At 47.3% G+C, this 16,701-nt stretch overlaps 7 protein-coding genes across 7 annotated transcripts; 3 read left to right on the forward strand and 4 right to left on the reverse strand.

Annotated features, from left to right (window-relative positions):
- Window positions 1-492: 492 nt before the first annotated feature.
- Window positions 493-1,542, reverse strand: FPSE_04606 (uncharacterized protein; the record flags this gene model as incomplete). The annotated part of the gene is made up of 1 exon (XM_009257724.1): window positions 493-1,542. The coding sequence occupies one exon, from the start codon at window positions 1,540-1,542 to the stop codon at window positions 493-495; it is 1,050 nt and encodes a 349-aa protein (XP_009255999.1).
- A 1,873-nt stretch (window positions 1,543-3,415) lies between these two features.
- On the forward strand, window positions 3,416-4,697 carry FPSE_04605 (uncharacterized protein; the record flags this gene model as incomplete). Its single annotated transcript, XM_009257723.1, has 2 exons — window positions 3,416-3,745; window positions 3,792-4,697. The coding sequence occupies 2 exons, from the start codon at window positions 3,416-3,418 to the stop codon at window positions 4,695-4,697; spliced, it is 1,236 nt and encodes a 411-aa protein (XP_009255998.1).
- A 256-nt stretch (window positions 4,698-4,953) lies between these two features.
- FPSE_04604 (uncharacterized protein) lies at window positions 4,954-5,442 on the reverse strand (the record flags this gene model as incomplete). Its single annotated transcript, XM_009257722.1, has 1 exon — window positions 4,954-5,442. One exon carries the CDS (start codon window positions 5,440-5,442, stop codon window positions 4,954-4,956), a length of 489 nt encoding a protein of 162 aa, XP_009255997.1.
- A 1,804-nt stretch (window positions 5,443-7,246) lies between these two features.
- FPSE_04603 (uncharacterized protein) lies at window positions 7,247-8,783 on the forward strand (the record flags this gene model as incomplete). The annotated part of the gene is made up of 5 exons (XM_009257721.1): window positions 7,247-7,399; window positions 7,451-7,482; window positions 7,541-7,667; window positions 7,718-8,222; window positions 8,278-8,783. 5 exons carry the CDS (start codon window positions 7,247-7,249, stop codon window positions 8,781-8,783), a joined length of 1,323 nt encoding a protein of 440 aa, XP_009255996.1.
- A 453-nt stretch (window positions 8,784-9,236) lies between these two features.
- Window positions 9,237-10,538, forward strand: FPSE_04602 (uncharacterized protein; the record flags this gene model as incomplete). Its single annotated transcript, XM_009257720.1, has 2 exons — window positions 9,237-9,986; window positions 10,041-10,538. 2 exons carry the CDS (start codon window positions 9,237-9,239, stop codon window positions 10,536-10,538), a joined length of 1,248 nt encoding a protein of 415 aa, XP_009255995.1.
- Window positions 10,539-10,966: 428 nt separating this feature from the next.
- On the reverse strand, window positions 10,967-11,884 carry FPSE_04601 (uncharacterized protein; the record flags this gene model as incomplete). Its single annotated transcript, XM_009257719.1, has 1 exon — window positions 10,967-11,884. The coding sequence occupies one exon, from the start codon at window positions 11,882-11,884 to the stop codon at window positions 10,967-10,969; it is 918 nt and encodes a 305-aa protein (XP_009255994.1).
- Window positions 11,885-14,718: 2,834 nt separating this feature from the next.
- Window positions 14,719-15,603, reverse strand: FPSE_04600 (uncharacterized protein; the record flags this gene model as incomplete). The annotated part of the gene is made up of 3 exons (XM_009257718.1): window positions 14,719-14,920; window positions 14,981-15,229; window positions 15,329-15,603. The coding sequence occupies 3 exons, from the start codon at window positions 15,601-15,603 to the stop codon at window positions 14,719-14,721; spliced, it is 726 nt and encodes a 241-aa protein (XP_009255993.1).
- Window positions 15,604-16,701: the final 1,098 nt, after the last annotated feature.

The raw sequence follows: 16,701 nt of genomic DNA on the forward strand, positions 1-16,701 counted from the left end.
GCAAGTGACCCTTGAAAAAAGCCGAGGAAATCATCGGGGGTGTACCAAAACATCTTCATGACGTTGGGTGCCACCCTCCTACACAATAGCGTAATGTACCACGGTATATGCAAGTCACTCTTCCTTTCTGCATGGTAGGTTGTTTCCGAACATGGGACGACTCGAAATCCAGGGGGAGATGAGGAAATTTAAAAAGTAAAAAAGAGACCCAGTCTTATCCAGCATGCGGGAAGTAGATGGTTCAAGAGCTTGCATTCTGATCTGTCTCGTATGCTACCAGAGTCCAGTTTTCTTCTGCCTTGAAGCCACATGTTGATATTTGTTTGATAAGGTTCGTCGCTTTAGCAAGGAAAATAGAAGGAGAAAGCAAGGAAAATAAAAGAAGGAAACAAGAGAACAATAAGACGATTCGTCGTCAACTCCCCAAACGCCGCCTGAAACTAGAGCCCCGAGGTATAAAAGTGCCTTTTCCTGTCCTTGAATAGTGGATATTCATGCCGTCGCATTATTAGCCTGAGGCAGAGATTCCATGCTGGTGCCGTTATCAACAAGCCATTCTTTCTTAATCAGTTGCTTGCGTGCGGCATACAGATACTTGTATGCTGTCTTGACTGTTCCGTCACTAACGCCAGCTTGCTTGGCAATGAGGTGTGAAGGGCAGGCTTCTCCAACAACGTGGCATGCCATGAAGATACATGCTGCAGCCACCGACAGCGGCGATCGTCCAGCAAGATCCTTGATGTCGTTGGCCTGCTCGGCCAGGTCGCGAGAGATCTTGGCCACCTTTTGCTGGTTCAGAAGTCCAAGCTGGGACACATAACGACCACAAAGATCCTCGGCGCCCACTGATGTGTTCTCGTAGTTGGTGACTGTGTTGAGGCCTGTAGCATCGCCTTCCGTCTCCTGCAGCTTTTGTAAGAAGCTCTGGAGCTGTTTGAAGACTCGACCGACTTCCTTCTTGCTCACGCTGGTCAAGTTGAAGATTTCCCTAAAGGTTCGAGGTACGTTGTTCTGTCGGCAGGCGATGAAAATGCAACCTGCGATGACGGCTTCTTGCGGCTTTCCCTTGAGGAACTTGTGCTTGTCGACGAGCTTGAATATGTGTTTGGCGGCGTTTGAAACGTTCTGTCCCATGTTGATAGCTTCACAAAGAGAGACTATTTCTTTATACGCGAGCATGAGACCCTTTTGCGCCTTGTCCTGTGTGGTGTTGTTCTGGGTTCGCGACAGAGCCTTGTGCGCCTTAAGGTCGGAAAAGGCTACAGTGGTAGCGAGCTGCTGTCCCTCGACGAACTCATCTTGAGGGCCACCGACACGGCTGGGATCGTCACCTCCCTGGTCGTCGTTCGCAAAAGTACGCCATTCGGATCTCGTGTCGATGATGCGACTACCGACCACGAGGCCGCAGTCTGAGCATACTGTGTCGCCGCTGGACCACTCGTCGACTAGGTTAGGCGGGTTGATGTTGCACTCAGGGCAGACTAGGACATTGCTGAGGTCTTCTTGAAAGGTAGCGTTCTCTTTTCCGTTTGGGAGCATCATCTTGCTGAAGGACTTGCTGAAGGACGTTGAAAAGAGTGTCTGCGTAGGTAACGCTGTTTGTTTGAGAGTGAATGTGGGTTGTTTGAGAGTGAATGTGGGTTGTTGGAGAGTGAAGGTTGGTTGCTGTCATTCTTTGTTCTTGCGACCGTAATTAAGCAATTAAGGGCGTGTTCCGGATGACTAAGCTGAGATTTACACTTAAACCTTTCTTTGTACTAACTTTTAGGCATCCACGCCCACGGTCACTTGATGGTTTATACCACGTTAAAAAAAAAAGAGAGGTTGCCTTGTATCGACGCCCACGGTCACATTGGAAGCCTCTTCTATCACTCACATGTACATCATAGAGTCCAGCCGCTGCCGTATTGACAGCCAAGTAATTGCTCTGCCATGTATTTGTTGCTGTTGGGGAAACCGGTGACTGAGCCAACTATTATCTTGATATATGATCCTCTAGTTGAATTCTGAGTTGATTGACAAGGCTTCAACTTCAACTGGAAGACCCAAAAAACACAAAATGGTTACATTGGGACGTACCTAGATGTCTTGTGCAGTGAGTGCTTCTGCCTGATTCTTTTGCATTTGATGGTTCGTATGGCGTTTTTTTTTAAGAAGAAAAAAAAAACGTTGCCCTGTATTGTGAGGCATAAATGAAGTACTCATTCGATCAATAAAGAGATATGAGTTTAACAGTAGTATCGTGAGTCATAGAAAGTATGGCATAAACGCAAACTTAATCTCGCACAAGACAACTGATTCTTCTGCATGATTACTGTCATCATACAATTAATCATTTGCAGGGCGCCGAAGGCATATTTTGCTTGAACGTGTACCAACCACTCAATACAATTAATCATTGTTGAAAAACCTAAGTTGTCGTGAGAGGAACCTTAGTATACCTATGACTTACAGAATTTTCGGATCTGCACGGACAGATAACCTTATATTGTTGAAAACACAGAGAAACTTGAGAAGGCTTGGGCTTCGGTTGAAAGTCAAAAAATGTATAAATACAGTTAATCATCATGTGGTATCTCTAAGTTCTTATAGTTATCACGTGATGCATCTACTCGAGAAAGCTTATGGAAGAGAATGAATGTCAGTTCTTCAATTCAGTCAAGTAAAACAAGTGAGCTGACTAATTGAATATTTTCTTTTTGGTGGTTGGTACAACTGAAATGGTAATCTTACCTTTCGCTTCCCCGCGTCAAGAGTTATAGAAAGTAGGGCACAAAAGCAGCCTTATTCTCGCACAATAGATGAACATCTTCTTTGTTCTCCCAATAGCCAAATATTCCGATGTCTCAGGGTCTAAGGGAGAGAAAAGAGTTCCTAGTCCGTCCAGGACCCTGAAGTTGTCCCTATTGTTCCAGCCACAGCGGATACTCTTTCTAGCGCCAAGGCGTTAGCAATTCTAGCAAAACTCCTCTTTCGACGTCATTCCTTTGTAGAATCTTTCTGGGCTATTGCTGAACGATGTTTGTGTATATGGTTTTTATATTGTAGTCGAGAGTTGGCTGAGAACAATGTCTTCAGCTTCAGCCAGCCAATGGCAATTGACATAAAAACTCAACCCTCCATAAAGTGACTTATTATTGTCTGTACATCATGAAATGCTTCATTATTTCTGTCTACCTTTCTTTGTCCAACTTCCAACGCTAAAGTTTGCATTGTCCGAAGTCGGCCAATCATGCAGCTCTACTGAACCACTCCGCAGTACGTACTGTCGACTCACTCATCCAGCACTTTGAGTCAATAGAACAAACATTCAAAAGTTGAAGAAGGACTGGACGCATCCAAGCAATTTCCCTTTCAACTTTGCTCTCATCCAACCCGCCTCTACTCTGTCATACCCAATAACCAATTACGCAAGATGGCATCTCAATCCCAAGACAGTGGGCAAAATGCCCTTCCACCTGTCGATATCAAACCTCTTCTCACCAAGCTCTGGCCTGCCGAATCCGCCGTCTCTCCTCAGGAGATTGCCGAGGCCATCTCTCACTTCTTCACAAACCAGGTCACTGAGGCTCAAACGGCCTCTCTTCTTATGTCCCTGCATTTCACAAAGCTTGATTTCAGAGCAGATGTCCTCGCCGAGTGTGCCCGTGTCATGCGGGAAGCAGCTGCACCCATTCCCGTAGAGGAGCTCAGAGAAGTCATTGAGCGAAGAGGGCGTAAAGAGGGTGCTTACAGAGGTGGACTAGTGAGTCTTTCAACCAAGCTTATTTGTTCATGACTAACCCGTTTAGTGTGACATTGTTGGTACGGGAGGTGACGGTCATGATACCTTCAACATCAGTACCACCTCATCTATTCTGGCATCAGCTCTTCTAATGGTCTCCAAGCATGGCAACAAGGCTAGCACCTCAAAGTCTGGCAGCGCCGACTTGGTCGCCTGCATGAAGCCTCAGCCTCCCATCATCAGCGCTGTCCGCCCAGACACCTTGGTCAAGGCATACTCGGAGACCAACTACACCTTCCTGTTCGCCCCTGTGTTCCACACCGGCATGCGCTACGTTGCACCTATCCGCAAGCAGCTACCTTGGAGGACAGTCTTCAACAACCTGGGCCCCTTGGCCAACCCTGTCGAGGACGTTCTCGAAGCTCGTGTCATTGGTGTTGGTAGACGAGATCTTGGCCCTGCCTTTGCTGAGGCGCTTTGCATGGCTGGCTTCAAGAAAGCCCTCATCATCTGTGGTGAGGAGGATCTCGACGAGGTCAGCTGTGCTGGAAACACCCTGTGCTGGAAGGTCAACGAGACCAGCTCTGGAAAGCTCGAGGTTGAACACTTCATTGTGCACCCCAGCCACTTTGGTCTGAGCACTCATCCCCTCAACACAGTCTCCTCTGGTAAGGAGCCTTCTGAGAATGCAGAGATTCTGTCCCGAATCCTTCACAACGAGCTCCCTGACAACGACCCCATCCTTGAGTTTGTCCTTCTCAACACCGCCGCTCTCCTTGTCACATCCGGTATCTGCGAGGCTGACACCAGCAACATGGGCGAAGGAGACGACGGCAAGGTCATCGCTGAGCGCGGCCCTGGTGGCTTGCGCTGGAAGGAGGGCGTGCGAAGAGCTCGCTGGGCTCTCAAGAGTGGCGAGGCCTGGAGACAGTGGGAGAAGTTTGTCAAGGTCACAAACGAGATTGGAGCCTAATCACTTTGAGGATGTTGATTTTTTATGGTATTATAGTTCAAACAGTATTTACAAAAACAAGGCTCCGATCACAATACAAGTACGCCTTACATGATAAAACACGATATTTGTGTTTTTAACGCCATCAGACCTTTGGTATATGCATTTCCTTCGTGGGTGTTCAGTTCATTCGTGTCAAATCAATAAGTCGGTATGTATGTCGTGGTAGTAGTTGGTCTGGTCATGCTTCGTTCGTCATTCTCTGGCTTCGGGGTTATCAGAAAATTCTTCCAAACCCAGGTGAAGCTGGGCTAGAAGTTGATTCTGAGATTGTTGGTGAAACTGGAGAGTATGGGTTCGTGGAGCTGGACCCAAAAGACTGTGGTAGAGGTCGATATGAGGAAGAGCCTGCACGAGTCTGTATCCTTGTGCGGTCGACTCCAGGATGGCTTCGCATCAGGGTTGATTTGTTTCGTTGAATATCAGCTTCATAAGCCTTCCAGTCTGTCCTCAGACTTGTGCTGGTGCCGCTGTCTTCTTCCTCCGTGTCGTAGTTGTTATCTTCAGGCCGAGTGGTCGTTCTTGAGGATGTGCGGCTCTGCAATGATTTGCGGATCATGTTTGACCTTTGGTGATCTTGGTCGTCTGTCTTGCCGAGGCCTAACTTTGTTCTTTTTTTCTTTCCAAAGGAGAAGGAAGTTGATGGTTCATCGCTGCGACTTTGGCGTGGCTTCACCCACGAGCAGAGGTAGCTGAGGATAGGCATTATGATGAAGAGAACGGAAGAGAAAACGAGCGTAGGGGAATAAAAGAAGCGATGGACGAGATGATTGTTGGCATGCAAGATGTTTACTTTAATAACAGCAGCCGTTGATATAATAAGTTTTTTGAGACATTCCTAGGGTTGGCTTATGCCGGGGAACCACCACCACAAAAGCAAAGATGCAAGCCATAGTCTAGACTAGATGGGATGTTCCTAGTATAAACGGGGAAACGGTTAATATGCGCCGCCCGATGCCACGTAAGAAAAGTATGTTGGGTTACCTTTTCTCCTTCTGTAAACCTGAGCTTAATTCTTGGGCTGATCTGCGATATGGATGGGCGCACAACGGCTCGCACGTTTGAGGCGCTGGTTCTATAAATGGGAGCCAAGGCCAGGGATGTTGTTTCAGGGTCGAAGAGAACGAGAATTCATCGGCAAACAAGCATGGTTCTGGCCCAAATGCCGTGGTTAGTACAGAGTACGATTAGCCTGATTCACTCTTGGCTTTTCAAGTCTATCTGTGAAGCAAACTACATGTCCTTTCTGATATATTCTTTGTCTGATATAAGCATGGATCAATGATACGGTAAGTTGATTTGGAGAGAAAATAGATCGCCAAGAGGAAGCGTGACACGAGAGTGAACAAGGATCAAAGTCTTTTCCTGGTTCTAGAGTGCAGCCAAGAGGAAAGATAGAGAGACGAGAGCCAAGAGAACCCTATTCCCGCTGTCCCGATCAAGAGCAGGGGAGTAACACCCCCAAGCACTAATACGAGCCGGCGGTGGCTGTGGTTATTTTGAGCCTATAATCAAGCTGAATATGAGACATGGGTGATATCAACGGCATTGAATGGGATGCGTTGTTTTTATTCAGCTAACGATGGAAAGACGGAATTCTGACGAGCCGAAAGAATGGCAACTTTAGTGCTAAAGTTACTAGATTTTTCTAAATAAGAGAATAAAAATCTGGGCTCCTATTCTGCGTGTCTTTGTTGTGAAGCTTCTTCAAGCCAGGGTTTGGGTAGGGTAGCACTGGCAACGAATAACGATTGTGGCTGAAGGAAGCTTCGTCAATCGACTTTTATTAAAAATGATCGACATATGCTGCGGACAGAATGCGACGCATGACACTGGCGCAAGCTCACAGGCTCAGCTCTTGAGAAAGGATATATCATAAATAGTGCTATGCGGCTTGTGGGTATCGCGAGTTTGAGGATGGTTATAGATAAGACACCTCATTCATGAATCACAGACTCAATGCGAACATTTACTATGCTTCTCTATCCTTTCTTTACTTTTCTACGAGTTCAACTTTCTCAATTGGCCAAGATAATTAGGAGCGTCTCATAATTAATCTGAAAAAGGATATGAGCCTATCAGTAATACATGCTTGTTTTGTAAATAGCTTACAGGTATAGTTACACGGCAAAACGTCAACATGGCCGACAACACCAAACCTTACAAGGCATCTAATTGACAAATTAATAAAGTTTACCACATCTGGGGAATCAACTACGACTCCATCATTCGGAGCCGAATAGTTCTGGAAACGGCAACATGTCACTCGGCACCGAGGCCGTGATGATTGGGTCATCCGCCACCCGCAAAAGCCGAGGTGAAGATCCCCGCAGCTTTAAAGCTCCAGATGATCTCCGTAGCTAACCATCCGGTTCCGATAATCGGTGTACACTATATGTATTCATTTCTATATACTATCTATTGTAAACTTGGTTAATTGAATTACTCGATTGGCCTCATTCCCATCAAAACTTAGCCTCCGTCCTACTCATCTGTCTTATTTGCTGATGATGAGTTTATACTTTGCTTCCCGGACTTTGAGGTCCAAGCCCACGCTCATCAATGGCTGTGCACGCGGCCTACGTCAATATTCCAGTGCCGTAGGGACCGGACTTCCACTCGAGGGCATTCGCGTTCTGGACATGACCAGAGTCTTAGCAGGGGTGAGCTTCTTCCCCATAATCTGCGCCATAGACAATTGCTGACCCCCGTAGCCGTATTGTACTCAGATTTTGGGCGATCTTGGGTAAGTCTGCTCATGTCAGATCATATACTTGAGCCGTTCTGACAGGGCCAACGTGCAGCGCTGAGGTGATCAAAATCGAGCATCCTACTCGAGGCGATGACACCAGAGCATGGGGACCTCCGTACGCCAAATACAAAGAAGGATCATCAGCAAAAGGGCCTGGAGAGTCGGCATATTTCCTAGGGGTAAGTCGCGTGCTCATAGCGCAAGAGCACTCATCTCATGTCGTTCACAGGCAAACCGAAACAAAAAGTCACTTGGCCTATCCTTCCAGCACGAAGAAGGTGTCCAGGTTCTTCACAAACTTGCGGCAAAATGCGACGTCTTGGTTGAGAATTACCTCCCAGGAACACTGAAGAAGTATTCCATGGACTATGAAACCCTCCGTAAAATCAACCCGGGTCTAATATACGCCTCCATCACTGGATATGGTCAGACAGGACCGTACGCAAGCCGGGCAGGATACGACGTTATGGTGGAAGCCGAATTTGGTCTTATGCACATCACCGGAGAAAGAGACGGTCCTCCAGTAAAGGTTGGTGTTGCGGTGACAGACTTGACAACTGGTCTTTACACCAGCAATAGCGTTATGGCTGCTCTCCTTGGTAGGGCTAAGTCAGGAAAGGGCCAACATATCGATGTTGCATTGAGTGATTGTCAGACAGCAACATTGGCAAATATCGCCAGCAGCTGCTTGATCAGTGGAAAGAAGGATTCGGGGCGCTGGGGCACAGCTCATCGTGAGTGTCTAGTCAGAATGTGGAACCGAGAAGCTGATAATGCTAACTCTCATAGCTTCCATCGTGCCTTACAAGTCATTCGAGACCAAAGACGGAGGTATTCTCTTTGGTGGAGGCAACGATCGTCTTTTTGGTGTTCTCTGCGATGGTCTGGGTCAACCTCAGTGGAAGGACGACGTGCGCTACAAGACCAACGCCGACAGAGTCAAAAACCGCAACGATCTAGAGACTAAGATCGAGGCTATGACGGAACTCAAGACAACACAGGAATGGCTTGAGATTTTCGAGGGCAAGGGCTTGCCGTATGCTGCCATCAACGACGTCCAAGGAACGCTCAACCACGAACATACAAAAGCCCGCAACATGGTGATCGAGATGGAACACGATGAGTGCGGTCCTTTGAAAATGGTCAACACACCTGTCAAGTTCTCAGAAACGCCTCCTACAATTCGCAGCGCACCACCCATGCTGGGACAACACACAAATGAGGTGTTGCAAGAGCATCTTGGGTTGAGTGAAGCTGAAGTTGATGTACTGAGAGAAAAGGGTGTTATCGGATAGATTACTAATATAGAGTCACTGCCTACTTAAGAGGTAACGATAAAGTTAGCTATAAAGAGAATAAATCAATAGATTTTTAATTAATGAAAGTGTTTCTATTGTTACACACTGGAAACAATACTAAGGCAGGCAGGTAGTGAATGACACCTCGGGTAGTACCTGCCACACATTGAATAATGTCCACGTGACCACGTGTCGCTGATTCTAACAGAACATCTCACTAAGCCATGTAAATTAAGAAAGTCTCCTGATTCAATCATCAACAATAGCCAACTTTGGCACGGGAACCTTCATAAATTCTTTATTATACATACCAATTCGATTTAGTAAAGAGGTTTTCTCAACCATCCTCGCAATTTTGGAAGACCAACATCGTCGCCCTGCATCTCATCTTACTCATGCATAACCACTAATAACCAAAGACTTGTTGGCATTACGAGAAAACACAGAACGATGGACCATCCCTCAGATGAAATTCGCGTGCAACATTTGGATCATGTTGAATGGGTTCCTATATTGTCACACGACACTGTCATAAACGTTGACCCTTTATTGTCATCGACGCCGAAACAGCCTTCATACACGCCTCAGTTCTCGTCTTTTCAAAGCTCAGCCATTCTGAGGCGCCTCAACGACATTTCTCAATTGCCAGCCAGTCAGAGTTTCGGAGAAATGGACACTGCAAATCTGAAAGGCACGCTGTCGATACCTACACCAACGAAGCAGGACCAATCGATAACAGCAGGCTCATCCAACAGCGGCGCGAAAAGGAAGCGAGATGAATCTTCCAACAAGGTCGATTTTACCAAAAGCACTATTCCGTTCACCTGGAAGGCCCCCTCGCCTATTCAGCAAGCAGCCGTCCAAATTCCATCAACAGAACAGGAAGCTCGCTGTTCCAAGTGTAATGGCACTAGCCAAGTCGGTTCTTTGATTACTTGTATTAGTTGTCTCACACATTGGCATCAGAAATGTCACTCGCCTGTCATCGGTGATGGGACCACAATTCCATCGAACTTCACCTGTGCATCGTGTACTACGGGTCGAGAACAAACAACCAAGCTAAGAGGCAAGGTCAGTCAGCAGCGGCAACAGGAAATCGATCGTCTTCGTCAAAAGCAACTATCGTCTCTCCCTAGAGGGGTCGTTCCTGCAAAGCCTCATCTGGTAGGTTTCGGTGTTGGCCAGGCGCCACACAATTCAGTAAGCATCACACCATAGAAGCTCAACGTGATATGACAGCTAATGCCGTGATAGCGGGTTGAGTACTTTGAGACTATGCCAAAAACAGATATGCTTAATGTATTGTCGTTCTGTGATCAACTGAAACCTAATCTTCTGGTTGACGTTCTTATTTCCGTCTCAAAACGACACCCTGACCTACCAATGTTTGACTCGCCCGACTGGGAGAGTCAATTGCTGAACCCTTCTCGGCCTGTCAAGGCATCAAAACACGATGACAAGCCCCGACACGGCCATGTGCTCCTCAACAAAGCGGCGAAGCATAAGCAAAAGACCACTAAGAAGATCCTGAAACGCACTCGTGTCATTGAGGTCATTACAAGTGCTCCTGAAGAAGACAACGTGAATGTCCTGCCACCCACTTGGACAAGGGCTGGCGAGGGGCTGTACTCCAAACTACTGCCCGAGACAGAAGACAGATCAATTCTCGTGGACGACAACGATGAAGAGTCGTTCAGCCACTTTTTGGTAGATGGGGCTGGGCGTCAGATTATGGAGCCTGTGGGTGTTTAATGGGAAAAGTTACAGGCGTTTACTAGTTATGGCATTTTTTTGTAGGACGTTCTTCTTCGGTTGGTTAGAAGTTTGGTAGCAAGCAATGCATACCCAGGAGTTATGGGAAAAGCTAAAAGCAAGGCAGAAAACAGAATAAATTTGATCAAGTCACAATCTCACACTTTCGTGTTTCTCATCACGAACAAAAAAATCTTCACAGAATAGGCGAGTCAGTTGTTTTTATCATATGAGATTATTCAATTAATTTAAGAAAGACATCAAGACAAGAGCCAGCAGGCGTGAGGGCGCCAGATCATCCGGTAATCCGAAACCAAGACTGAGTACATCTTCAAACATTCCTCCAACCATTAAAAATTAAACCATTAGTACCCGGATCCGTTCAGTCAACCACTCTTTTGCATCGTTTTTGTATCATTGCTAACCGCTTAGCAGTTGCACTTGAAAAGACCCTTGATGCTGGCGTGAATGCTGCCAACAATGCGGAGGAGACCCTCAATCTTGAGGGTAGCGCAAGCGCCGACCTTGTTGACGAAGAGGACGGAGTCCTTGACAACGCAGAAGCCAGCAAGGCCGTTGACGTAGCCACCGACGTTGCCGCGGACGTCAATGTAGTTCTTGCAGCCCTTGGAGCAGTAAGAGACACAGTCGTAGACAGCGCAGTTTCCGAGGCCGAGGCGGCAGGTCAGAGACTTGATAGAGTCGGTGATGGCGAAAGAGAGACCACCAGTGACGCTACCAGGGCGGACAGAGTATCCGTACTTGTTGGTGTTGAAGAGGGCGACAGCATCGACGGAGCTCTCGAGGTAGAGACCAGCAAGACCAGAGCAGACAGCTCGGAGGCTGACACTAGCCTTGGCCTTGACATCGATGGCAGCACCGCCATAGAGGGCAATCTCGGCACCAACGGCCAGAGGGGCAAGGAAGACGGTATTCTTGAGGCTGGCCTGGCAGTAAGAGTGGCGGGTGTCGTACTTGACGATCTTGTAGGGGGAAGCGGCACAGTAAGTGTCGAGCTTGACATCAACACCGGCGCTGACGTAGGCATTGGCCTTGGGCTTGGCGTAGCAGCCGGTGGTCTTTGTGCCGGCGCATCGCTTGGATCGGGCATCCCAGGACTGGCCGACGGGGCACGAGCAGGCCTTGGTCCAAGGGCAGTAGGACATGGCACCGGGGCAGGAGAAGCTGGTGCGGGCCTCGAGGGCGGAGCCGGACTTGTCGAGGTTGATGGTGAAGTCGGCGGGGGAGATGCTCGAGGTGGTGTCGAGGAGGGAATCAGGAGCAGGAATGGCAGAAGCCATGGTGGCCATCGAGGCCAGAGTGACGAGGATGTTGGAGAAGTACATGTTTGCTGTTTGTGTGTGGTGTTTGTTTGTGTTTGTGATGAACGATTGTGCGTATAGCTTGTAAGTTGTAAAAACGAATGTCAAGATAGGCCGTTAAGGCTGTGAAGTGAATTGAAGTGAATGAGTTGAAAGAATGAAACGATGATTCTGATGAGAAAGAGTTGATGATACGGGCTATCCAGACCTCTTATATAGCCACAATCTCTGTTCTCGTCTCTCTCTGAAGCCCAAGGTATTTTTATCTTTCCCTCCAACCGATGTAGCACCACCGTAGTCTGTACTGACAGAGCCCACGAGGCATTCCCCAAAATTACCACCCTACTAGTGATCCGATAGCCTTCGGTGCAAGGTCCAACGGTGGTGGTGATGAGAGGTCCAAGCACAAGGTGACAGAGAGTCTGGATGTAGTCGACAGAAGGAGAGACAGGCATTATCTGCTAGCTACTAACCGGGACGAGGATGGTCTGGGGGGGCAACTTTGAGCAGCACAGACTGATGGCCTGGGTTGTCATTTGGGCTCTGGATCGTTACCTGGGACCTTTCTTTTTTGCCTCTATTGGTCTTGGCTACGGGCTTTCCGCTGGGATTAATGCTAGCCACATGCTGTTGGTTTTCGCCATTGGTTGAAGAAGTTATCGTGAGTGCAGAGTTGATGTTTCTATCAAGGGTAAAGCCTTTACTATGGCATAAACTAAGGCCACTGGAATTCTATAAACATTCACTCTATTTTTCAAACATAATTCATTGTTTCAGTCGTCTACCACTCTCTAATAAAGTGTATTTGCTTCTCCCCGTATCCAGACTTAGCAAGTGTCTTGAAGCTGCCAACAAACAAAAAGGAGTTCACCCTCTCCTCTCTTCAACAAGTCCAGGATAAATGTTTCATTGTCTCGGGCCGCACTGGTCGATCCAGCAAATCAACTCGCAGCTTTAACCCAAAAGAGGCTTAGTCGACGGCTTGAACGTTGGGTCGTTTTTGAGGCGTCGACATTAGTTTAATTACAGACTGAAAAAGAAAGATGTTTCAGGCCTGAGAAGATAGCTGCACAGCTTCAGTTGAGTCTTGCTTCTTTCAGGGAACGTCCTTGAAGAAAACGTCTTGAGGTGGCCAGTTGATACCGTGGATAGAGAGTTGCGGATAGGTGTATGGTTATTTTTAAAAGTTGATGGTACGTGAAGAGTTGTCATCTATCTAATACAGATACAGCTCTATCATGACATTCGGGATATATTTGACCAGGGGGGCTGAATTGTGTGTCTCTTGCTGTGGAGGTGTGGGTTTTCCTAGGTTTCGAGTCTCGGCAGATCGACATTCTCTCTTGTTGACGTGATCTGTCAATGAGATGAGTGACATGTTTGTTATCTCGTCCCGCTTGCTCGTATGTAGACTCCTTCAGTGTAGATCTTTTCTATCGATTGCTACCCAACATTGTTTCCTGTGTTTCTCAAAACAGATGCATCACGAAATGATAACCCGTATGGTACTAGCAGTCTAAAGCAAAGTCCTCCCCTGAACGATACGCCACCGCATCGTTCAGGTTCGGCTGAGCAGTGGAGCATTATGAGCAAGGCCCAAAAGTCCAGACGCAGTCCTTTCTGCCGCTGCGGGGAATATCTTATTTTTGTTTATTCTCTCTTGCATGAAGGTTTCAGGCTCTGGTAAACCCCAATAGTGGCTTACGCACGGCTCAGGTATTTTGGTGGCGACGGTGATGGCCTCGTTGTCTTGTGGTACATACGATTAGAGTAGAGTACTACTCTGTACACAGGGAGCTATTGTTTCTGAGTTAGGACTTGGCTTGTTTTAGTCTCTATCAGCATGGACCATCCTTGATCATCAATCAAGTTTTTGTTTAAGTGACCTCAAAGCTTTGTTTAAACTTCTTCAGCACCACTGACACATATTCACGCGTTCACATGGGATCCGAGACATCTTAACCGAGAACCTTGGCAGGCAGTTATAGTGGAATATCTCAGCTGCTCAGGTCTTGACTCTTGGAGGCTCGTGTTAGTCAGAACTCCGAAATGAGTCTCCTGACTCTCTACATAGTCTGTGCCGAAAGAACCGATCAACTAGCTAAACAGCATCCACAGCGGAATTAAGGATTGATTCTATTGACACTTATTTCCACTCTTTAGTATCAGTCTCGAGCAATATCGTCTAAAAACAATAGCCTAGGATCCTCTTCAAGGACGGAACTTGCCATTAAACCTAAAGACCTATTCAAAACCTCAGTTGTTGACGGCATGTATTGAGTCATGTATTTACTTGGCGACGATAATGATTGAGACACGGCACATCAACAAAGGAAAGAAATCTCATCTTGGCACATTAGATAGGTATGACCGCAGACCATGTCTGTGCCGTTCTGACATAGTCTTCACCTCATCATTTGTTAGGAGACAGTCATAAGATGCTGATCTTTCAATGTCAAGAATGTGGTGCTCATACCGAAAACCATACCCTATACCAGACCAATTTAGACATTGTCACTTGAACTGGACCCTTCTATTCAACACCTTGTATTATGAACGTCACGGCGATAAATCAGATTGAACAAGAGAATGTATTCATAAGTTGTGGTCTGTGCCACTCAATTGGTGTTCTTCTTCCAGTCTATACCATAACAATGATAAGGACATGCACCATGTAGTTATTATATCCACTTCGTCCCTGTACCCTGCTATATGCTCCCATCCCAACAATCATGGGATCTGCATGCATGGATAAGTGAGACCGGGTACAATTAGCCCGATCCTCATGCTCCATATTATATTTTCAACTCGACTTCTTTGTTCTCCTCCTTCTGATCGACAATAGGAAAAGTCATTACTCATGATGAGACACAGCTCCAGCCTCGCTTCTCCAAGGCTGACTGTCGAGAGTTGAACCACCAGGGCCCGCTTCGTCCCCGTCTATGTCCCCTGCCGGACATGAATCTTCTTCGGATCTTTTGTCGTTGCCACCAGGAGCCTAGTCGAGCCCAGCACTCTGTTGATTGCTGAGACAGCACAATGTGAACAACATCCCATCCTCTGAAACGGAATTAGTATATGTCATTTGGAGATAAGAGTCAAAGACACGGGCAAACTTACAGAATGGCAGAGATGAGACTCAACACCGGCGCACCGGATTGTGACAGAGGTAGACCCCAGTATGTGTAGTCTTCTGGGAAGACTCCGTCCACTGCAAGGAAGGAGACTAGACTACCGACGAGCACTGACACCGTGAACGCCCTTAGCAGGACGGCGGGGCCACACCATGTCTTGTCATGGTTGACGATGGACCACATGCCAAGGCCAACATCGCAAGCGAGAGCCGCGATAACAACGGATGCTTTGAGACTAAAAGATTGAAAAGTTAGCCGGTTTCACTTTTTGAGCCTCATGATATACAATGCGATTATATACGCAAGGGTTGAGACAGAACGGATGGAGACATACCCATGACAGGAGTTGACAGCTCCGGTATATGAAACAAGAAAGACGGCCAGCATCAGAATGACGAGCAGACATGAAACAATCTGCATGAAATCCACCGCGATCCTGACAGCCCGAAGGACAGGTCCGGACGGTTCATCAGCCTCTTCCGGGAGGGGCGTCAGTAGAGGAGTGACCTCCCTGGCGATGGGCTGAGGGGTCGTGGAGAGTCGCGGGAGAGACCGCGGCCTCGGGACGATGCTGAGGTTTAGCGGAGGAGGGCGTGTTCCTTTGCGCATGTTGTCGTCGTTTTCTTGTTGGTATTGATTGTTGTTGGTGGTAGTAGAACAGCTGCTGTAACCCGTCGCAGACGTGGGAGATAGAAATGTCGAGTTCGAATAGGAATCCTGGTCCCTGACCCCGATAAAGTTTCCAAGCATTAAGAAACCGGTATAGAATAGTTTGAGTGAGAGTAAGGAAGGAATTCGGTTGTTGATATTGAGAAGAAAGAGAGAGTGAGTATTCCTTTCGTTGATTCTCGATTCGTATTGATTGTAATTGATTTAAAAAGACAGTGGAAGGAAATAAAGAATGGAAATACCAAAGAACAATAGTAAAAAGAAAAAAGACAGAATAGTAATAATATCAATTGGTTAGAAAAAAGAGAGAGACAAGAGAGAATAAAACAGAAAACAATTCAATAGAAAAATGCATGCAGAACAATTGGACTAATAAAGAAAAGGAAGAAATCCTCCCTTACATTCTTCGGACGGATACTTTTTTGGCGCGCGCCAGAGACGACCTGACGTCGGGTTTGAAACTCTCGCCCCTCGACTCCATTCGGAAGCGCGCCGATACGAACCCTTCTCTCTCGTTAGTGGAAGACCTGAAAGACACCTGAAAGTTCCAAGGATCAGGGGCGGTCCCATATCTTACAGGGGTGGGCTAAAGTGCCTAAACAGCCCAGCAGCCCAGAAGCCCAAACTCTTGGTTATCATGGCATCGGACGGATATGCAGGGGCTTGTCGCACCAGGAACCACTGCTTTCAGTTGGCCACCGCCCAGAGTCAGCCAAGCCAAAGAACTTCCAGCCGCCCAGGCCATGCAAAACAGTGGGAATCCCCCTTCTAAATTTGGTGGTTTTCACCGGTTTTGAACGGTAACGGAATGATGAAATTCCTCTCTTGGCGCTGAGCTATGCCTTGCCTGCCGCTTTGCCGTGCCCGAGAAAGTATGCAGCAAAGCAAAATAAAATGTCATCATGATGCGGTTTTTGATTGGATCTGCGCTTGTTTCAATTGCGATAGTCAGTCTATACGACCATGACATGTTGGCGCGGATAATTCGGCTGCCTCACAGCCTCACAGGCCTCCCTCCCTTCTCTGTCGATGCTACCA

Source organism: Fusarium pseudograminearum, chromosome 1 (genome assembly GCF_000303195.2).
Source record: "Fusarium pseudograminearum CS3096 chromosome 1, whole genome shotgun sequence".
NCBI lineage: Eukaryota > Fungi > Ascomycota > Sordariomycetes > Hypocreales > Nectriaceae > Fusarium > Fusarium pseudograminearum.